This window comes from Amblyomma mixtum, chromosome 2 (genome assembly GCF_055824585.1).
Source record: "Amblyomma mixtum isolate Tamu chromosome 2, ASM5582458v1, whole genome shotgun sequence".
Taxonomy (NCBI): domain Eukaryota; kingdom Metazoa; phylum Arthropoda; class Arachnida; order Ixodida; family Ixodidae; genus Amblyomma; species Amblyomma mixtum.
In genome coordinates, this window is record NC_143013.1 from 99,476,652 (window position 1) to 99,500,567 (window position 23,916).

The following is a 23,916-nucleotide window of genomic DNA, read 5'->3' on the forward strand; positions in this document are numbered from 1 at the left end:
CGTTAAGAAGAGAAATGAGTGGGGTGTAGGGACGGCGCACCTTTCCCCTTGTATGCGACTCCCACCTGAGAACGCTTAGCACATTCAAGAGCTACGCCATTATCAAAAGCCTTGCGCACTCCTACGCTACCAAAACCGCCACCCACCAAACCCTCCAGACAATTTTCCACAAGCACAACGGTGCAGACCAAGCTCTCCTCGAAGACTTCTGCAACCAGTACTTTGGCAGTCATCAACCAGTCCCCGCCCTGACACGATATTCAGGCCGCCCTAATCCCGAAATAAACGCCCCATCATCTCTGCCGAGGTATATCTCCCTGTACGATCCGCCACTGCATCCAGTGCACCATTGGCAGGTAAAATCACCCATCCTATTCTGCACAACTTATTCGCCGACGCTCATCAGTCTGAAACATATATTAACGACCAGCTATGGGTTCTGCGGTATCTGCCACCACAACGAAAGCACGTGGAAGTATCGTAATCCCAAAGCCTAACAAACCAGAATCCATCTCGACGCTTTAACCAGTATCCCTCACCTGCTGCCTTGGGAAGCTGTAGAAACGGGTAATTCAGACGCGCCTCTAGAATTGCAAAGAAGGACAAGACTTCCTCCCCCTCCCCCCCGCTCCCCCTCCCTAAATGTTTGCACTGCGTCCTTGCTCTCCACTCAAGACTCTTCTTCTTCAACATGACGTACTCACTGGCATAACCTCTGGCGCTAAGCACCTCCTCCTCACACTCCATATAGCTGGTCTTTAAAAACCCATAGCTGGTCTTTAAAAACGCTGTAATTGATTTTACATTGTAGTGCTGCGTTACCTGTACTGTTTTTGTTTTGTACCACCCACTCCTCTCTGTAATGCTTCGGCCCTGAGAGTAAATAAATAAATAAAAATAAATAAACGATGCCTTCCACAACGTAGCATAGACCCCAATTCTGGATGGCCTCAACCACAGTCACTAGAGCTGTCGCATATTTCAGTACGTCTCTGCCTTTCTGTGCAATCACACCGCCACAGCTGGCACCGGCTCTATGTGATCACACCCTTCCATGCCTCCAACAAGGGCACCCCACAAGGGGCTGTCTTCTCACCCCTTGTTTTCAAAATTGTCACGGCCCCACTTGCACACCATCAAGCAACACACAAGGACATCGGCTGCACCTTCCGTGCCGACGATATCACCCTCTGGTCCGCACACGGCTCAGTAGCGGATATCAAAGCAGCCCTGCAAAATGGGACGTTCGTCACGCAATGCAGAATGAGATGTGCCCCGGAGAATTCTGATTTTCCCCGAATTCATGGACAAGAAACCATGCCCAATCTTCTTACAAATTTAAAAACAACCCATCGAGGAGCGCATGCTTGTGCGAGTAGTTGGACTCTGGGTCCATCATGACCATCTCCTACACCACTCTTCGCACAACCTCTCCCAACACTGCCCGCATGATTTGCCGCACAGCAGTGACCACTGTAACTTGTAAAGATGCGTTTCTTCTTAAACTTCTCCGCAAACAACGCAACATGTTTAACACAACCATTATCCTTATTAAGGAAATTGTATTCGTAAAGAATAATCTCGTACAAAGCTCTTAATTGCATCTTATCATGCCCTAGCATGTTGTACAGGAACAAAGCGGGAAAAAAGCAGCCGCCTGAAGAAAACTTCCCTGGTATCAGATGTTCGCATTAATTCAAATGTAAACGCCAGAGCGGAATTGTACGCATGTTAGGTTGTTTAGTGCTTTCGCGAAAATGCAACATATTGCAGACAGGTTCACGTTCGGCATGCTTGGGACGAGGCAGTGTTTGATTGAGATGAAGACCGGACGTGTGTGATCTATGAAAACGGAATAATCATCTAAACGTCTTTCTTGAATTTTAGCAATGCTGTTTTTGATAAGAACGTGTAATTTTTTAAAAAAGCCACATAGTATATTTTGCAAAGTAGCACTACCCAGGAATCAGGGAGTACTATGTTGAGGCTATCAAGGCTGTCAATTCGTTTTCCTGAATATGGCAGCGCCCTGCCGCGGTGGCTCAGTGGTTACGGCGCTCGGCTGCAGGCCCGGAAGACGCGGGTTCGATCCCGGCTGCGGCGGCCGAATTTCTTTGAAGGCGAAATTCTAGAAGCCTGTGTACTGTGCGATGTCAGTGCACGTTAAAGAACCCCAGGTGGTCGAAATTTCCGGAGCCCTTCACTACGGCGTCCCTCATAGCATGAGTTGCTTTGGGACGTTAAACCCCAATAAACCAATCAATATAACAGCGTATTGGAATCAGCGGTAGGAAGTACAGCCGTCATATTCGAATGTATCTGTTTACTAACTTGCGTACCCACCTTCTGCAACTTAATCTACAACTGCCAATAAATAGAAAATGCTATGACTTTTTTATTTATTGTTGTTTCGAAGCCACCATTTGTTAAATCTGACTGGAGCGGGAAAACTAGATATCATTCTGCGTCACGGTTCAACAAAAAAGAGAACAAGATAAGCACATAATTAAAAACCATACGCCCTGCGTTTATAGAAAAGACACGACAGAACAAGATAAATACCGCTCTTTCGACAAGAAAACACGCCACGCGAAACCCTTTGCACCCCGATGTTGTCTTCGGAAAAAAAGAAAACACAGCTGTTAACGCTTCGCTCTGCACTGAGGAACTAAGATTACTGAGTTTTTTTTTTTGCTCATTCCTCAATATGCTTTATCATGATAGATTTGATTGTTATTGATATTCTGCAGCATTTCCGACCACTACAACTTGCGGTGAGATCCAAGCGTATAGACCTCGGATCAGTGGTGCAAACGCGTCCACCATTTGCGTCGAAAAGATATCCAAGTGCTGTTACTACCACGCCTTCAACTCAGTTTATATGTACCTTCTGATGCTGGTGTCCAAACCGCGTCTGTATACTCTACTGATGGGCATACTTGGGCAGTGTAAGCTGACAACGTCGTCTTACTTGTACAATGTTCAGACGCTTTTTTATCCGCCGAAACCTGCGGAATGCTTTTGCGCATAGTAAAAATAAAGCAGGCCAGAAGACAAATGGCAGCATTAAACTAAAGCGTAGGAAAGGAAGTGGGCCGCAGCATGCTTTATTAGCACACAGTTGAAGAACTGCAACACGCTATAGGGAGACAAGCACCTGACAGAACAGCACTGTAGCGCTACCACGATAGGTAAGCCAGACAGCGGGAAGTCAAAACACATTCATCAATCTCAGTAGTGATGCATGCACGCAGACCAGCAACATGGGCCTCTTCATTGCTTACCTTTGTGTCCAAGACATTCTGAATTTCTTGACGAACTTTTTCTTGCACATCCGGATATTTAGCCAGAACAAAAGTGAGGTAGCTCAAAGATGTCGCCTGTGTTACCTGTACCTGTGTTAAAGTGCGCAAACAGGGAGGTAAGATTGGTGATCTCGCCAGCCTGCAGGTAAGCAAGAAATGATCCTCCTTTCATGTGCGTCACGTTTGCTCGACAGTGAGGTTAATTTTGCAGCAGGGCGTTCGTGTATGTGTTTGGGCTGTTTCAGTCCTTTTTACGAAACCTTTTTATGAAACTGTTAAAGGCAATAATAAAACACGCTGATAATAATCTGATGTAGTGCTTACTTCTTTTGGTGCATTGTTTCAGCCAGAACCCTTCTACAAAAAGGAGGTCAAAATAATCGCGTTCAAATTAAAGGATTTTTCACGACATGCATAGCTAGTTTATTGCGGGTAGAAATAAAAAACAGGTTAATTGCTTGTAGAAAAACAAGCAGAGCGGAACTATTACGATCATTTTACATACGTTCTGTCAGTATTCACCCGTGTGCAAGCTAGAAAGCCTTTAATAAATAGACTTAATTCTGCGGCTGAGAAAGATGCTAACCGCGAGAGAGAGAGAAAAACTTTATTATGACAAGTGTGTTTAGACCCCCCTTGGGTCCCTGGACCACCGCACGGTCCCACTCTACGTCGGAACGTTCATGTGGTGTTTGTCCATGACGTCGGCACCCCGAAGCACCGCAGCAAGCTGCGATGGCGGGTCCGGAGACGAGAGCACGACCTCCCAGTCCTCCCAACTTGATAACGCGGGCTGTCCCTGCGGGGGAGGATCACCAGGGCAGCCGAAAAGGATGTGGGAGAGTGTGGCGTGAGGGTCGCCGCACAGGGTGCATGCAGGGGAGGTGCCACAGTAGTGGGATAGCAGCTGAGGGGATGAGAGAGAGCGGGTCTGGAGGCGTCTCCAGAGGATCTGTTGGGAATGGGTAAGGGAGGGATGTGGAGGAGGGTAAGTCCGACGGTTCAAGCGGGGCATTTGCGTGAGCTCTGCAAAGGTGTGCGCCCGTTCTCTCGAGAAACCTGGATCGAGGCCGTCCTGAGCCCGGCAAATCAAACCTCGGGCCAATTTATCGGCAGCCTCGTTTCCTGGATTCCCAGAGTGAGCCGGCACCCACTGGAGCTCTACCCTGCGTGGTAAGTTTTTGGTGGGGGTGTTTAACAACTCCCAAGCAGGGGCGTGAATCCTGCCTCTCGCGAAGTTGAACAGAGCCGTTTTGGAATCGCTAATGATGTAGTTTGCATTGTAATGTACAAGGGCAACGGCGATGGCGGTTTCCTCTGCCTCCTCAGGCGTACAGCCCGAGGGAAGGCGGTGTGTGAGGGGCTGTGCTAGGGCTGGATTGTAACCAACAGCTACAGCTTCATCAGTTGTGCACGCGGCGTCTACCCAAATGGCGTCCTGGGCTTGTCCATAATACTTGTGTAGGGCCTTAGCGCGAGCCATGCGGCGAGGGATGTGGTACTGGGGATGAACGTTCCGGGGAAGGGGTTTCACAACGAGGGGGGTATGAATGTGTCGAAGAATAGCTATAAGGGATGTCTGATTAGCGGGAATGTTGATGCGAAGGGAAGCGAGGATATGCCTGCCAGTTGCGCTCGCGGCAAGTCTCAGATACTGTGTCTGGAGGTGCGCGTCTACTAGTTCCTGAAAGGTGTTATGCATGCCTAGTTCAAGGAGCTTGGCTGTGCTAGTGCTAGGGCCATGTTACCACCGGCCGACCTCTCCACCTTTCCCTCATTAAAATTCCTTTCTCTCTTTTTAAGGCTGCCTTGGTTGCTAGACGAATCATGGCGTTCACTCGCTCTGTTTCCATGCGGTTGAGCTTAAGATATGGGGTGGCGTATAAAATGCGGCTAAGTGTAAAAGCATGCACTACTTTCATGCTGTCCGCTTCGTCTAAACCTTTGTGCAGGGAGGATACGCGGCGTAGAAGTTGCAACACAGATTGCGTGGAGGCCTTGAGTGTTTTAAGGGTATGATCGTTGCGTCCTGAATCCTGCAAGTAAAGGCCAAGGATACGGAGGGTGGGGGTGACGGGGATAGGGGTTCCTTGTAAAGCGATTTGAATGGGTGAGTTAGCTGCAAATTTCGGTCTTATGAGGAGAAGCGCGGATTTGGAGGGGGAGCATTCGAGCCCAATAGATGACGCATGAGCAGAGATGGTGTCAGCTGCTAATTGAAGAGTTTCCTCAATTTCTCCATCAGATCCATGAGTGGTCCACGCGGTAATATCATCAGCGTACAAGGTATGCCTTAGGTGTGGGATGAAGATAAGATCCAAGGCATTCGCCGAAGCGAAAGCTAGTTTATTTGTAATTAGCGTCGTGAGCTTTCTCCTCAATATTTACCATAATTTTGATACAGTGCTTCTTGTTGGATGAAGTGCAAAAAAATTATTAAGGACATCTAGCAAGCTCCTGAAGCTGCGAAAAGAGCTATACTATACATTAGCTGCAGTGCTGCCTACGAAGCGAGCGCTGATATACAAACGAAATTATATTAGTGTTTCTAAACGAATTTAGCATGATTCAGCTAACAACTTCTTTCGGCTCTGCATCGCGTTCCTCCCTGTTTCTGTTTTTTGTTTTGTTTTGCTAAAACTTGAATGAACTCGCCCAGCAATTCACGCTTCAGACAGCTTCATAGAGCGTTTATACTTTGACGTCTTTCCACCAACTAACAGAAAAAAAAAAGTCTCATTCGTTTCGCATTCGACACAATATTTATGGGCCGTACTTTTAAGCACTGGAGCATTCAGTCTTTCTTTTTAAGGCTATGTTGTTTTTAATCCAATAAACAAAAATAAAGCCTCACAAATTTCCATTCCCTCTTAAGTTAAGTTGCCAGAGAGATTAGACGTAAGCATTTTTGAATGGCATTGCTCATTACATTCCTTACCGCACACTCGTTAAAATCCGATAACCTTCACTCAGCACCATCGTGTCGTTGATGACAATGATGATGTTTGAGGTTTTTGTTTAAGCAGCAAATGTACAAAAAAGAACAGCAAATTTCCACGTGGCTCATAGAATTGAGGACTGTAAAATTCATATAGTGTATCAGCCACAAGCTTTTCTCTAGTCTTACCCTGCAATGAACAGGGTGACTGCGCCGGTGATGACTTCAGCTGTGGTCAGCGACCTGGATTTGAGTAACTCTAGCGGAGAAAAAGAAACAGTCGAAATATGCACTTAAAAACATTGCCTGCAGAAGCCTTTTGGCGCTAAATGAATATATCTCACCAGCCTAGCACTGAGGCAGCCCAAATTTACGCAAAGCTGTCAGTTTACATTGCATGCAGAACATGTAAAAGCAGACAGCTGCCTATTTTTATAGCCTCCTTCGACCGGCGCTGAGAATGGTGACAGGGATACTTTTTCAGCCGGCTTCGATTAGCCCTCGCCTGCGTTAGAGGTTCTTTTTAAGTATATCTGAATTTTTCCAACGGCCAGCCATTATTAAATGCAAAATGTTTTCTGGCAGCGTATGAACTTTTATCTCCATAAATTAACACCGTGCACACAGAAAAGGCGAAACGCACGATCACAATACGCTGATAAACATTGAGGACTTGGCTGAACAAATAGAATTAGGGATACGCGGCCGTGGTGCGATAACACTGACATCTGCAGGGAACTTCTTCGTGACAAACTTGTTAACATTGCCTGTTAAAGGTAAATTCATAGACCAAATTTGGGAAACCTGAGCTCGAGGAAAAATAGTTTATGTTGTGCAGTACAGAAAATGAGTTCATCGAAAAGGTTTTAGGAATAAAAAGAGAAATGTTCTCTGTGCGTAATCACAGAAAAAAATTACTTTTTTTCCGCGAGTCCGCATCCTGCAAAATTTATGCACGACTTTAGAGAAATTGTTTTCCTGTTCAGAAACCAAGCACAGTGTGTTATAAGCGAAGAAAAATTAGGTGATCTCAAATAATGTTAATAAGCCACTAGCTTCGTGCTGGTGGTTTTCATGTCATACCAGAAGCTTTTCATGCCAAAGAATTCTGTCCTGTAAGAATAAGCACATGATATCTGATCGTTTCTTGTCGCTTACAGAACTTGTTAACTGTCAACCGTTTTGGCACTCGGCCCTTAGGCTTCAAAGCACGGCGTTCACTGCTCTTAAATTGACAGGTATTATTTCAATAACACAAAAGTGGCACTGTGCAGGCAGTAGTACGTTCACGTGTAGTCTGTAGCATAAAGTCCGTTGCAGAGCATTGTATAGCAGGAGCTGTTTGTAGGACAACTTCCGCTGCCTATTACTCGCAGCTGCCGCTGACCACAAACAGATCTTTCCGAGAATCAGCTGACGACCCTGTGCACGCAATACCTTCGCTGTCAACCAAGGGAAGGGAGGGGGGGGGGGAGGTGGCTGGCCTCTCTTCTTCGGTGCTGGCCTCGATACATAGAAAAACTCATGGAGCTTGCAGCCTCATCAGTTTTGTTATCAAGCCAGACTTAATGACCATCCACAGTCTGTATTGGTCATGTTTTTTGCTCACTAAATCATGTACCCAGTGTATGATTGCATTAAGGAATACTTTGAGACGTGTCTGAGGACATGTTTTGAAGGCCAGAGTTGGCTATCTTCCGTCTTCTGTTTCTGACTTAATGTGAGTCCGCATATGAATGATGATTTCTTATATTTTAAACCTGATTGCTGACCTTTGCATTATTGTGTTGTTAACCTGCATCATTGTTGTCTACAAATCCACTCCTGTAACAGTCCCAAGAAGGGACTAACAGTATGTTCAAATAAATAAATAAAAAATGTATAAACTCGTCATTCACAAGACGAATATGGCTCCCGATACGATGCTGTACATTCTCCACTTAAGTAATCACATGCTACTGTTTCTTAAGCAAGAAGTTTAGTTCAGTGATAACAGAAGGCAAGGCGCTAACGAAAATAGGCGATGAAACAACAATGTTTTTTTTTGGTTGCCAGAAGCCTAGCTTAAGATGATTCCTCGCCGCATTTCTCCTTGATAAATGCTTCAGCGGATGAAGAGCTGCTAAATTTTTTCGATCAGGTATTACAAAGATGAAACATGAAACGTACACATCTTACCATTGCTTTTTTGGTTTTCCTTCGACTTTTCATCCTCGATGTGTTCGGCGTCCAGCAGATTTTGGAGTATATCAGGCTTTCGGTACTTAACAGAATTAAAGAAAACGTGGTGCCGAGGTCAATAGAAGACAGTTAATCAGTTTAAAAGAGACAGCCAATCTCAGATTGTAGCTCGAACGCTTACTCGTCGATCCCCAGCGTGCAAACTCCGCCAACAAACATCGCATGCTACTATCCAGAGAAGTCCGAGGGCTTATCATGTATAGAGAGGTATATGTTCTCATTCATCTTTAAAAAATGTTGGTATTTCCTGTAGGCTACATGAAATGGGCATCACTGTATGGCAAGTTTGCCTCCCCTCCGTAGAGAACAATTGGACCACAAAAATACATAGCTAAAACAGAACAACAGTACTTGTGATATTTTGTTGCACAAAACGACACAAACGGTCGCGTCCAATAGACAGTTTTAGTATAGCGTTTGCTTTTTTTGCGTAGGCAACACGCAAGATGTTTGCGTACGCTAAATTCAAAGCGCGAACAACACCTTTAGGTGAGCGTTTGCGGACCGTTCCGCAATAGGCGCTAAGTAGACATACAACATCCAGGTTCAGCCCCGTTTGGGTAAGTACCTAGCGCCACCACACGTCGAAAAAAATGGCCGTTGCCATGAAAACAGTGTACACAACCTGTAGTTAGGCTTACGGGCTTGAAAACGACTGCTATCTCAAGAGTACCGGCAAGTTATCGCACATAACATTGCGTCCCAGTGAAACGACAGAAAGCGAAAGCGAATACCACCATTTATTGCCAGTTGACCGCCAAATAACTCAATGACGAGGTATTTTAGAACCGAAGCGGGCAAACAGGGCGCCGCCATGTTGTTTCCGCAAGCCCCGCAAAGACGCTACGCTATTTCCAGAAAATTGCGTGCGTACGCTAAACGCTAAGCTTCTTTTAGCGTTCTGCGCATGCGCATTCTACATGCGCTATTTTATTGCGTACGCAAAGGTTTTGCGTACGCTATACTAAAACTGTCTAATAATGAAGACTATGCTTACGGGTATTTTTTCGCACCCTGGAAAGGACTGCACGTTTAGAAATCAATTTCTTTATAGCGTAAATGCCGAGATCTTACAAGACTGCCGAAGCCCCCCAACTCTGACAAAAAGAACAAGAAAAAAGCAGCGAATTATACGTCAGTGCTTTCAGGAAGAGTAAGGCACGTTATAGAATGGGCATGAACTCTCCAAGGGGGTCGTTACTAACCCAATGAGTTCCTGATGGTGCTTGCATTTTGACCGTGTCTTCCCAGGACACGAAAGCGAATGCTTTACTAGTTTGTGAACATAATAAAGCTGTGCAAAAAAAAAACACAGGGTGATTCCACGAATGAACCAACGTTAACTGGCTATTGATAACGAATTTGGTTACAATGAGCCAAAAACCACTAGGCCACTGCAGCAGGGGCCTAAGGTTTGGAGAATCCGCCTTGTATAAGCGAGCAGCAGGGTGGTTGGAGCTGGGCCCAAAGACGCTAGGCCCATGTTTACGGCGGTGAACTAGCGGACGCCGACGCAAACTTCACAAAACTGAGGAAAGAAGCTAAGAGCCGCTAACTCTGCAACCATCTCACAACTTGCTCTTAGTCTCAGAAGAGAAACTTAATCTCTGCAGACAATGCGGACTTTAAGGAAATAAAAACGGTACAAGCGCTGACTACAGCGGAGCTTCAGTACAGGAAAAGCTTAATTTATACGTTCTAAAGCAAACGACCGGAGCCGGCAATCAAAGCGCTTATCCATCAAGGCTCTGCACGTGGAACCCTTAAAAAGGAAAAAAAAAACGTTTAACCGGTAATCAAGGGCATTGCCGGTTCTTGTCTTTTGTTTTTAGGGTTCCACGTGACCAGCCTTGATGGATAGGTGCATTGCTTGCCAGTTCCTGTCGTTTGATTTTAGGGTTCTGTGTTGACGTATATAATAATGCTTTTTTTCCTGTACTAAAGCTCACCTGAAGTCAGCGCATGCCCCGTCTTCACTTCAAGTCCGCGTTATCTACCGCGCTGTTGTCGAGGTGATTTTTACAGTGCGCGGACATCGCATAGCACGCTGGTTATTTTTTTTTTTTTATTTCGCCTTCATTGAAAAATAGCTGCTGTTGCCACGATTGATCGTGCGAAAATGCCCCAGACACTAATGCACTGTGCTGGGTCTATTGTTGCTTTTATCCCGATGTTACTTAGAGCAGCGCCTTTCTTGTGGTTCTGTTTAATGTGTTTAAAGTACAGAAATTACTGAGCCTATGAGGAGAGCCACTGCGGAAGGCTCCGGATAATTTGAACCACCTGGGCCAGGACTGAACCCGCGTCTTTGGGGCAAGCAGACAAGCACCATAGCCACTGATCCGCAGAGGCAGCCACCTTTGTCATAAATAACTTCTTCAAAGACATGATACTCTCAAAATGGACAGTGGCATGTCCACGTTGATCCGGCATGCGAGGGCTGTTCAGTAAAAACTGAGGCTCGGTCTAGTTTTCTTTGCTAAGAGCTTGCTGCGTCATTTCTCAGCGTTTTTTGTGAGCGTTGTGGCTCCACCAATTTGTACTAGATGCCGCTTCGCTGTGGCTCGAATTCGGCGGCAGGAATATTCATTCAAACAAAAGATAGTAAAGATAGTACAATCTAGCCCGGTTATAACGAAGTCGGCGGGAATCGGAAATCACTTCGCTATATCCGCTATTTCGTTATATACGGACTACGAAAAAAAAATGCTAACATCTGCATACCGATTTATTGCCGCTGAAAGAAGTCGTCCAGCGTCCCCTACAACGCATACAACATCCATACAACAGCATACAACGATCCGCGATAACGATAAAAATGAGCCACGCTTCCAACATGCACAATGCTGCCGCGCTTTCTCCCTGCCTTGCGCACCGCGGCACCGACATAAAACAAAGCGCGCGCTGCCACACCTCCTGCAGACTGCAGTCCAGCCGTGGCGCCGACTGCCTGGGAGAAATAGAGAACCGCGATTGGCCAAGACGGCCGCTCTCTGCGACGTCGTCGAAAAAAAAAAAATCGTCTCTGTTCTTTTTTACATTTTTCCCCTGCGCGGCGTGCTCTACCGCTCTACGCCGTGACGCCGTTCAAGGACGGCGCAACACGAGGCCGGCGTGCCATGCGATGCAGTGAAGCAACCTTTCAACCCGCAGGAGAGCAGACCACGCCACGAAAGGACGCCGTCAGCCGAATTTTGCTCTTATTTTTGCGAAAAGATCGCCTCAAGGACGCAAAAATGTGTTGATTGGCCGATTGTTTTTCGGTTGGTATTAAATCTCTTCGTTATATCCGCTGACGAGCACTTATTTACTTCGTTAAAACCGGACCCAAAATGTATTGAAAATGCAAAAAATGGGAATGGGAAATTGAAATCCCTTCGTTTTAGCCGCTATTTCGCTATAAGTGGCTTCGTTATAAACGGGCTAGACTGTATTTCATCGCCTCGAAGTGCACTAGTTGTGTGACCCATGTCGACCTTGCGTGAACAACGTTACGCTATGAAGTTTTGTGAGCTGCTTAGCAAAACGGCCACACAAAACTATGCCGATTTGGCGCTCACATGGTGAGGACACCATGTCTCGTTCGACTAGTTTTCGATGGATGAAGGCCTTCAAAGAGGGCAAGGAAGGCCCTGAATTGTATTGCAGAGAGGTGATGGTGCACCTGTTACAACCTTTTATGAGGAAACCATCAAGGCAGCGGATGTAATGGTCAAAGGTGATGGACGCCTGCCTGTCAGGAAACTTGCTCAATACGCGAAGATTTCAGTAGGAAGCTGCCACAAAATTTTGAAAGAACACCTTCATATGTCAAGAATTTGTGCGCAGTGGATCCCCGCCTGCTTACGCCAGTCTAGAAACAAAACCGTGTAGGCGCTCGTTTTGACTGGAAGTGCTGCCTAGAAGAGGAAAGCGAAGACAGATGGAATACCGTTATTACTGCAGACGAGCCTTGGGTGTACTGCTATGATCCAGCCATGACGTGCCAGGTCGCTCAGTGGGTTTAAAAAGGACAGCCTCTACTAATGAAGGCTAAGGCGCAAAGGTCGGCAAACAAGGCAATGGTGATCACATTTTTCTACCACAAGAAATTGAAAACTGCTCAACGACAACGCAAGGGTTCACACTGCGAACTGTGTCGCTCAATTTCTTGCTCGTAAAAATATTGCAACAGTTACTCACACACCCTACAGTCCTGACCTGGCCCCTTGCGACATGTCCTTGTGCATTATGGCAAAAAAGGAACGGAAGGGCTGCTATTTTGCTACGGCGCAGAATGCAGTCAAGCCTTTGGAGGCAGTTTTCAAGCACAAGCTTTGAAAAATGGCTTCATCCTTGGTTTCCATGCTTGGGAAAAACAGTGGGACAAGCACATTTCACTGAACGAAGAGTACTTTGAGGGGGATCAAGGGCCTGATGAGTAATTTTCAGAAACAAATATATCAAGATTCAGCCTCAGTCTTTACTGAATAACCATCGTTTGTACCAAGCAATATTAGAAAGACACACCTTCATACAGTTCAAAGTATTCAAGCAGAAGCTAGGAATCTGCCTTGGATACCTAAATGGGCCTCAACGGCAGCCACTATTCTTGTCCCTGGGGAGCCTCCTGTTACTTCATACATTGCTGTTGAAACCATGAGAACATACATTCGGCACCTCACGCGAGTTCCGAGTCAACATCATCTTGCAGCTCTTCCCGTACTCAGACCACATACTGCACTTGTAAAAGTAATTCAAGCTCATCGTGCCTATCTTCCATCGCAGTTCACCCATGCTTAAAAACCATGCTCCCCCACACGGAGTCTCCATGAACCTCGGGTATACCTTCCTATTCCGAGAATTACTAAGAAATCTAAATTATCACTGCCTTCTCTCAAACAAACGACACTGCATCGTCTGCATTTTAACCATAAAAACTGCATACATGTCTACACAGATGGCTCAGTGACTTCAAGAAGTAGTGCTGGGTCTGTGGTGATACCGGCCAGGTCTATTTTAATGAAGGTGAGGACTACCTACCTCACCTCTTCAACTAGTGCAGAACTAGCTGCCCTACGGGCTGCAGTTCAATTCATCAGTCAAGAATCTGCACATGGATGGATAGTTTTCACCGACTGTAAAGCAGCCCTTCAAGGCCTGCAAGCTGCACTACGCCGCGGGTCACACGAACAGCTCTTTGCAGAAATCAGCAAGCTGTACCTGACGTCACACTGAAAGGGCATTACATAATTTTCTAGTGGCTGCCGGGCCACTACGGTATTTATGGCAATCACCAGGCCGACGAAGCTCACAATAACGAAATCCCTGTCAATATCCCTATAACGAGAGCTGACGCAGCGTGTGGGCTTCGTTCCTTGAGGCTGGAGCTCACACTTTATGCATGGAACACGGGAGAATTCTGCAACCGTCACCTCAGGGCATTGGACCCTGGTCTGCGCCTTCGCCTTCTATGTGATGTAGCACGTCGTGAAGCAACATTACTGTGTCGTCTATGGCTCCGCGTTACCTTCACAAATCAGTATGCCTTGCTGATCGCGATAGCCGACAGCCCTTCTTGTGTAAACACTGTATATGAAGAGACAATCACTCATCTCTTGTGTGAGTAACCTGTCTTTGTGAACGAAAGACGTAAGCTGCGTTGTGCTCTGGACTGCCTTGATCCCCGCCCTTTCACAGAGACCAAAATCCTCGGTCCGTGGCCCCAGCAGTCGACTCCCATCAAGGCTTACAACACTGCTTTGTTTTATGAGAGAGACTGCCTTGATTAACAGATTGTGACTGTGTTTCCCGTTCCTTCTCTCTCCCTCTCTAATCTCCTCATTCCCTTCCCCTGTGCAGGGTAGCCAACAGGAAAGCTTTCTGATTACCATCCCTGCCTTTCCCCTCTCTCTGCATCTATCCAGAGCCAGTATATCTATATGGCACTGATTGTGACCTGTTGTATTATTGTGATGTAACGCCCCCCCACCCCTTATGTAATGCCCCACCAGCGAGGGGTCTTTAAGGGTCAATAAATGATAAATGATGATGATATATCTATCTATCGTATGTACCCATTTTGCTATCAATCACAACAATCCCACTTCAATACTGTTTCAAAGTAAGTCATGCGCGCCAGCCATATCCTGTTCCATCTTCATTGTCTTCAGACGAGAGAAGCAGTGATTATTTTGAAGCAGATACGTATTTTTTAAACGCAGCCATCCGTTTTATCCTTGTGAAGTGTGTAGTAGACAGCCGCAGTGTCACATGTGCGCGTACATATACCTAGAGATAAAATTTTCAAAAACACGGAGCAACTTTCAAAGCGAATCACCACTGTGGTTTTTCATGCTAAAGATCGCCATTTTTTACTACCTTTCACAGCTGTCGAGAAGCAGCAGAACCTTATATAGGAATAAAATTTGGCGAAGAGTATAAAGTAACTGTTCGCTTCTTGAAAAAAAAATTGATCTTCGTCCATATTAAGACGCACACCTTTCATTCAACCCTCGGCCATTTAGGCAGCGCAAGAGAAAAGCAGTAAATTTTCACATTGACACATGCTAAGCAATTCAAAAACAGGAAAAAGACATCACCAACTGCAGCCATGATTGGTCGCTGTGGGATCTTTACAAAGCCTCTACATGATTAAAATTTTCTACTCACCGAACGGTCCCTTCTTCGTACTTCGATTATTTTGGCTGTCTCCCGTGTGACCTTGTCGACGTCATCAAGAACGAGGGAAAGCCAGGAAAGTGGCTTCGCTAAAGGACCGAAGGCAGTTGTACTTTCTGGAGAAGGAGCCACACAGGCCACGTTAGGAGCGATGCGTTATTAAAATCGAATTACTTAAACATTTATTACTGCATAAAGTTGCGCTAGTTTGCAGGTCATGATGCAATACAGGGCGCAAGAAGACAAAATACTCAGAAGAATAATCGAACACTAGTACGGCTTGCAAGTGATACTAATTGTAAAGCTTCACTTTTAATGGGCACGCGCTCTCTTTTTAAGGATATGATATAAGAAATGCAAGTGCTGAACACGATGAGGCTTAATTCCTGATTTAGAAATGCTATAAGGATACCCGATTAAATTGCATTAAGTTCTCTTGGACTGCACTATAGGAGGCGAATCCGCCTGCGTGCACCGCCTTCCACATGACTTGCCGTGTATAAGCAAGGCAATTATCAGTCATGCACAGCGGCAGTATAATTAGATCACCATCGCAACTGCAGTAGGGGGCTTCCAAGATAAGTGTAAGCCTGAAGCGATGTGTGATGAAATCGGATTTTGTGCCAGCCTCTCATCTACTCTCACAAATCTGGCAAAGTCTATTGTACATAAGCCACCCGTCTGTGTAAAATTCGAGGGACAAAGTCGAGCGACGGTGGTCGAAGCCCGAACAAAACAGCTGCCGTCCCGATTGCTTCACCAACGCTGCAGCGCTCCAGGGTTACCCACCACCTAATATGCACCATTCTAAGGAGTCACTGGTGAGGGAGCACAGGGTCGACCTCGAAGGACAAGTGGTGCTAAGCAATGCAGAAAGAGTGCGATTAATTACTGCAGTGAACGCGCTATTGATGAGCACAGCAAGTCCTAACCATTTTCTGACCACTAGGAAGCCGGCAGAGCATTGTTTAACATACTACCACCGCACTGAAGAGAAGTGTCCGTAGAGTGTAGACTCACGTGCGACCATATGTAGAGTGCCCGTCATCAGCTTCCGGGAGGCAGACTTCGCGATGGCTTCAAACGGGTGTCCTGACGTTCCCTGGAATCGCTCGTCCAAACCGAATGAGCCGCGGAACATAAAGTCCAATGCCAGCTGCTCGTACTTGTGCAGCATGTCCACCTCCTCGCCAAGTTTGGCGTGCTCCTCGAGTAAGCTCAGCAGGAGAGCGACATCCTCTTCCAGTAGAGGCATCATCTGTAGAAGTGAAAAACTCGACATAAAGTGTGTGCCAAAGAAATCCCTCGCGTCAGGCACCGCCGTTTATGAGAGGCACGTGGTAACAACATTATTCGATATTTGTAATGGCAATGACTCGCACTTATTTTCGCGGAAGACTGCTCAAGAAGGCCTTTTCATTGCATTGTATCTTCTAGTGTGCCTGCGATGGAAATAAACCAGCTCCGCTTTAAGCATTACAGCTGTGTTAAAGAGTTCCTTTCCTCGTATAGCACGTTCTTCTGATGCTATCAAAGGCCAAGACGTACCTGCACAAAATGTCTCGTGTCTAAAACACGGTGGCAGCGAAAATTACGCGTTTTAAAAACTACGCGGCCTTTTTGGATGTACTCATTACAGACGTGCACAACTTATAGGGCCCTTATACGCCGCAGCGGAAACTTTACGTCCAGAAGCAAAAGACAATATTGCAGGCTCTCTCTTTGCCGAGCGCAGATGCAAGCATGCAGTGTTTTACAGCAGCACAGTAGTAGCGCTCAATCTGCAGTGATGTGGATGGCGCTAGCGGCATTCTTGAAGTCCGCCTCGACCGCGCAATGCCAGACCACACCTGACCGCCAAACCCTTCTGCCGCCAACCGTTCTGAAGCGAGCAACGAGCCATATACAGACGAGCTCGCTATCAAAGCGCTAAGCTGTGAGGTTACTGCATACCGAGTCAAACCGAACATTGTTTGAAGCACACAGTTTGCGTGATCTCGGTAAAAGTCGATTTGGGGCCTCCGTTTGAAGAAAAGTGTGAAAACGGCGAGAAGGAAAGGAGAAAACGAGTAGAGCCTTCCCTTCACAAAACCGCCTCTTTCCTTTGGGTATTCGACTCAAGCCGCACTCATAAGTGTTCGTATAAACGCTAGGAAAGTCTCCCTCCTGCCAAACACAAACAAAGCATTCGTCTTGCTGCAAGGGCGCCACTTTTCCTCTCCTTTTTCACTAACGTCTCCTGTCTATTCATTATTCAGCCCGATGACAGGGCGCACAGAAACGCAACCCTATTCTTTTAGCTAGTAAGCAGCTCCCTGTGGGTAGGAATCACCAAAACCGCGCACTTCAATTATTGTAAAGGCTATCATCACACTTCCGCTGTAGTAGCCCCGCAAATCTTTGCCCAGATGCTCTTAGAAACGGAAAATTCAGTGCAACGCGCTGCGTAAGCCGCATCCGGGAGAACATGTTTACATAACACTAGCTGCTATAAATATCTCCTGTTTGGCGCTGTCTACTTCAGCTCTGGCTCCTTGCCATGATCTCTCTAGACAAAGAGATATCACAGCGAACACAAGACAACACAACTGACACCTAGGCTTGTGACCATATAGCTGCACTCAATTAGGCGAGTCCAGAGCAAGGCAGCCATATACTAATACCATAACGATAACTATGTCATTACAATCCACTCTATCATATTACTGCTTTTTCTATCTGGTACCAACAGTGCTAACTGTGGCGAATGGAAGGAATTAAATTTTATTATTCTGAAATTAAGCGTTGTTCCTGCATTTCTGCCGCTTTCCTCTCATGCTGTTTCAGAAACATATTGAGAAATCTTACGAATTCCGTTTTTTCTTACATGTTTTCAAAGGTGGATTTGAAAAAGTGTGGAGAATTTTAAAAGCTGGATATAGCGCTTGTAACTTTTTTGCAGTAGAGGTGCTCTTCATAAACATAGAAATCTGCATAAACATTGAGAGAAAAATGTTTTATTCCAAACATTTTCTAAAACTTAAGGTGCCGCCAATGAAGCTTTTTGCTCTGGTGATACCGATTTCGTCACACAGTTGTATCGGACACACAGTTGTAAGAAGTACATGGCGGAGCATATTACACCGTGTAAGTAAGTTGATGTATTGTGTTTTTTTGGCCCGAACTTAATAAATGAGATTAAATCTGCTTACTTCTCCACCTGCCGCATATACAGCTACGGCAGCTGCCAAAGAAAGCTTCCTTCAGACAATCTCAAGGCCCCCACCACACTTTTTCGAGCAGTGACAGCTTGGGTTACATCATTAGTTAAGACCGTGTCACAGCGAGAAAATTTTGAGTTTCTTAGGATCACTTAATCGGGTAGCCTTCATTTTTAGCTTAGTATATTTGTGGCGCTTTATTTGCACGGACATTTGACTTTACCTCTGGAGTGTCATAAGGACAGCCTTCTCGTCCTTTCTTATGAGTGGTTCTCTTGTGTTTTAAATTCATATGATGGAACTTCTCCCCCAGCTTGAAATACGTAGTGAGGCCTGCGACCATGAGCAAAAAGTAACCACATGACAACCCCAGCACATGACTACATGATCGAACAGCAGAATAGCCACAGCACGTTGCAGCGACGTTAATTGGAACAGTCTAGAGTGTCGGAAGAGCACTTACCAGCTTTAGTTTCGCTGCGCTGAAGCCGCTGGCCACCGTGTTCCGGATGCTTTTCCACTTGCAGCCGTCCAGGTATATGATCGACTTACCCAAGAAGGGATGCATTTTTTCCACCATCATGGTGAGCTAAGGAAGAAGAGAAAGTTTTATTTTTGGGCACCTTTTGTCACATAAGGCCCCTTCCCATGCCGTCCTCCAGGAATGCGGGCTAGGATAAGGAACAGCATTCACAGGAAAAGAAAGAAAATACATGGGAGTCAGTCACTTCTAAAGAGCCCCAAAGCAATACGAAGCATAACTGCAATATCGAGTGCTATCCAAGATTGAATAATGCCTTGCAATCGTTAAAAGAGACAATTGAGCAAATTTAAAAGACGCCCCTTGTTACAGCTTACGTGAGAACACTGATGCCCCAAGGTGCGCTTTGCAATATTTGGAACCCTGCTTGCCACGCCTTCCAACTTGGGGTGGTCTTCATTCGCTTACTGTCCCGCATCACATTTCCGCCAAAATTGCCTTCGGTCATTTTTTCCCTTTACTTTAACTCTAGTCGTTACAAGAGATGCATTGGTCTCTTGATGATTGATGCTCCAGATTATCTCTGAAGTAACGATCGCACCTTGCCGTATCATTCCCGAAACAGACTCTTTTGAGATCTTCCGATGCTGCCATGGTTGAAGGCTGTCACGAAGAAGAATCGAGTCGTCTTCCTCGGTCGGTTTTTCTTACCGTTCACTCTGATTAACATTTCGCAGTTATTCAACATACCCTCTGGACCGTCAATGCCAGAAAGCTTCTGTGGTGTCCTGCTTCGGGTCCACAGTGTTTGAACGGCTATGTTCATTTGGTCAGCTTTGTTCTTTCCCATGCTTGGCAGTGCCATCACGCTTATTGCTGCCAAGAAGAAGGCAGGGTGAATACGTTCTTTTTCTTCCTGTTCGTAGTAGACGTGCGTTAAAGGTATTGAATACGAGACTGCTTCTGTGTCTGCAAAGGTCGCAGCCAGCAAACGTAGAACCGATAACCGTGTTGAGCGCAAGTTTGGCTCATGGAAACAGCCGATCATAAAAGCCGCCCCACCATGTGCCACGCTCAACTATTGACTTTCATTCTATGCGTGTCTCAGCAAAGTAGTTAAGCGCCTGTGGTTTCCGGATAGAGTTCCTGACTTATAAACGTTTTCTCCTGGCATTCTTCAAGGAAAGCGCTTTGTCACTCCACATGGCTGTAGGTACACCTCTTCATGAGAGGAAACGCCTGATGGTCATAAAACATGACTCCGCTGTCGTGTCTCTCGCAAGCTCTAAACGAACTGCTCATGCTTCGGTACAAGTGTACAGTGTGAAATAGGAGTTTACAGCGAGTTTTCTCCTTTTACCAGACGTCGTCCTGCAAAGCCCACTCCTGTGACGTTAAAGGGTTGAGGCTGGGCCACTATATAACACGGAAGCAGTGCAGTTACTTCATTGACTGATCGTTCATTGTAGCTTTGAAAGGTTACGCAAACTCTGATGATTTTGTTTTACTTGCCGACAGGCTTGCACAGCATATTACTTTTCTCTCAACTACACCATGGTATTTCGCTCTTTTCCGTGTAGCACTGGTGATGTACTTGACGCACGAGCAGTTGTGCCCGGCGATGTCGGCTACACAGTAGAATGGGATACCGTTCGTCGTAGGGCTTGTCACTTTGTCAAAAACTGCCACTTATTCGAAGAATACGGTCGTTGTAAGTAAGAACTGGAATGTCGCTGAGTGTCTAGTCTGGTGGAAGGCGATGTCCTCTTTTCACGCACTGAAATTCGCTCTCAAGCCTTCTCGCTGAGCTTGCCGTAGCCAGTATCTCTTGGTGACGTCCAGTTCAAACGCCGTCAGTGAACCTTTGTTAGCGTTCAAATGTCGTAACTTGTTGATGTACCGTAGGACCCATACTAACACTCGGCACACTCTTCTTGCTTTGCTGTGCCGAACTGCGTCTGACAGCGTTAGAACTTCAGGGACGCTTGTCCCTATAGAAGGACTTTCATTCTTCTTTCTCCATCTAGTCCGAATGTTCCTTGGAAACGAGGAGCGCGGCCGGGTGTGTTCAGTCGCCTTCATCCATGGTGATCCTTCCCACGAAATGAAACTAAATAATCTGATCAGCTAGAACAGTTCTGGTCATGAGATCCGCAGGAATCTCTGATCTAGGACAATGTTTCCGCGCATAGGGGTCGGTTTCAGGCTGAATTTTCTTTACACGCTTTCTTGCAGACTGTTTCCATTAAGTGGGTACATCCGTGATCGAGAACAACGAGATTGTCGGGTCAGTGCAAAGATGTGTCACCCGTTATGGCTCCTTCAGGCTTGTCTGCACGTGCAGACTCTAACAGCCAAAAGACACGCCATCAGTTCCAGCCTCGTAGGAGTCAGTTGCTTGATCGGGATGACCTTTCGCTTGCTAATTATGATGATCGAAGTTCTAATCTCATCTGCTTTTGTTACGCACATGTACGCTACTGGGCTGCTTATAGCAAATATGTCCAGGACTGCTTTCATGGCAGGCTCGACTGCGCCTAATGTTTAGCAGCGCTGCACTTTAATTCTTTTCAATTCATGTAGTGCCTCGCCCCACCGTATCCACTTTGTGTCCAGACCACGTGGTAGGATGGCATATCGTACTACATTCCTTTCCACAGCTCTTGCAATAACGCCTTTGTCAAGACAGAGAATGAATCTAGCCATTCACGTGGATGATGCAGTCTTCTTTTAGTCTTGACGAGAGACCTTTTATTGCTTGTTCCAGGCTTAGGTAGCTTGCTGGACTGTTGTGTGATTGTGATGTTGTCTGTTTTGTGATTCCATGTCAGCACTAACAACCTAAGAACAACCTTGGTGGTATCTTAATTTCATTTCTTCAAGGTCATCGGTCGCAATTGCCCATTCAATGTAATGGTATTGAATTCCCACTTGTGCACTGTCCTAAAGGCAGCGCTGAAGATGTTCCTAGCTTCTTCATAAATGCAAAAATGACACAGTACTGCACACAAATTAAGCACATGGATGTGTTAAGAGAACGGGACGAGCTCTGTACTTTCAGAAAGCTTTACATGACTAAGAGCGTTTATAAAGCGGCTTTGATATCCATGCGCAAAGGAGCGGAGCACAGATATTCACGGGTTTCTAGATATGAATCAGGAAAAACCATTTCACTCCGGCGAACAACACTTGACGTATCACTAGTGCAATCATCTCCTCGTTCTTGACATCCTCATTGTAGAAGTTCAAGTTCTGCTTCGTCACGACGCCTTTTTAACACCTCAGAATCTGAAAAACAGAGCTCGTAGGTGACACGGCTTCTTTCCGACAGTCTTGGCAGTGATCTGCAGGATCGGAACCTTATTTTGATAATTGCGCTCCAAGCAGTTTGTAATCTCCCTTTCGGCAAGTGATATGCGAAGTGCAATTGTTGGCATGCACTGTGAGTCACCAGTTCCTACTCCTACTTGTCCTGAAATGCACCACCAAAGGCAGTCTCGACCGCTCAGAGCTTACCGTCGAGCTGCTTGTTTCTTCAAGTTACAAGTTCCCGGTAATTCTCCTAACCGATGAGGAGATCGTTGTCACCTCTTTTGACCGCAGGTCGCGTTGGCCCAGCGAAGACCCAAGTAGATTGTTTATCTGAAGAGCTATCTCATGATTCTTCTCGCTTTGCACGGTGAGCGACAACACTGCTCTTTTACACTCGTTCTGATTGATGTACGCCGTACAAGTGGACTTTCAGCGTTTCTTTTCCAAGATCTCAGCACACGAGTTTTTCATGATGCTCGCTTCAAAATGAATGAACGTTGGCTTTCGCCTTCGAAGGGAGCACGTACGTAGACCGCTTTGGTTTCACCGGCACACAATATCACTGCCATGTGTAGCAGTACTTCTCGTTTGTGTGTTACTTCCGTCGTAGATTTCAAATTCACTGGGGCCATTGCCACATCGATTACACTTACTTTGACTTTCTAATAGGTAAATTCTTAGTCACGCATTCTTGCCGCATGCCATCATGCGCAGTAAATGAATGCATTTAATACTGCTTCTGCGCTCGTAGGAAAAGTGAATCATTCCTGCTACTTTTCTGCCAAAGTACAAGAGAGACTAGGTTACGCACTTAACAACGGCGCTTTCGAGATTTTACCACGTTCCGCTAAGCATATTTGCTGCTCACACATGGTGCTGAAAAGCTGGCACCAAACTAGAATAAATTTCATAACGTTTACGTACTTCAATTGGGAAGTTTGCTTTCAACGGTAAAAACGTCCTTCCCCGCCATAGTTGCGAAATCGTCTCATTGAAGAATCCTGGCACACTTCTCATTTTACATACGTCTATTGCAATGAGCTTAAAGGCTGTTTTCACGTAACAAACACATCGCAGAAAATCCTATTTACTGTATATCATGGGTTCTTGCTCTATAGTGAAACATCTTCAACTAATTCAGTACGGAAGGCAATGGAGTGTTAAACCGGTACTTTACAGCTTTACGTTCACTTCAACTTACCCCTCGGCTCATGAAGTTCTTGAAGTGGCGTATATTGACAGTCTCTATTAAGTCCAGGTCCATCGTCACGACAAATGGCACGTCCCCGTCATAGAAACTGCGTGGTGATTGGAAACACTGATTACAACTGCGTCACTCGCAATATTAACATGAACGACATAGCCGTGAAACAAAATAGACGAGAAAACCCGGTGGTTTTGTAACAAAGAGCAAGCTCAAGGGGCCTGAATTTGAAGCAGCGATGTAATAGGGTGTGACTTGCAAAACACTTTAGCAGTTGTCGCATCCCGGCAGCTTGTCCGTTCCTGCGCGCCACCTTTTGAATTTGCCGGGGTAAAAATCCGCGACTTCCGATCGTACTCCAGGTCTCAAGAGTGGCGCCGACAGCTCCACTCCTAAACGAGAGGATCAAGTATACAGCTCGCCAACTACCCTTGAACAATGAATAATAGTAGCAATGCAACTATTACCACATTACTACTACCGGTATATTAGTATCTAACATTACCGATATTGCCACTACTGTGACGTTCCCGCCTGTCGGGGGTCAGTCAAAATGCAACACAATATTTGTTGCT

General features: G+C 45.9%; 1 protein-coding gene across 1 annotated transcript in view; it reads right to left on the reverse strand.

The window, feature by feature from the left end:
* Positions 1–23,916, reverse strand: part of LOC149360266 (cytochrome P450 3A14-like) — an 87,473-nt gene that overhangs the window by 22,083 nt on the left and 41,474 nt on the right. The window contains exons 4-11 of the mRNA XM_089572232.1: positions 23,339–23,435; positions 18,808–18,933; positions 16,165–16,402; positions 15,136–15,260; positions 8,422–8,506; positions 6,433–6,502; positions 4,197–4,212; positions 3,285–3,380 (exon numbers count right to left, since the gene is read on the reverse strand). Of these exons, the coding sequence (XP_089428358.1) occupies positions 3,285–3,380; positions 4,197–4,212; positions 6,433–6,502; positions 8,422–8,506; positions 15,136–15,260; positions 16,165–16,402; positions 18,808–18,933; positions 23,339–23,435 (853 nt within the window). The remainder of the gene's footprint in view (positions 1–3,284; positions 3,381–4,196; positions 4,213–6,432; positions 6,503–8,421; positions 8,507–15,135; positions 15,261–16,164; positions 16,403–18,807; positions 18,934–23,338; positions 23,436–23,916) is intronic.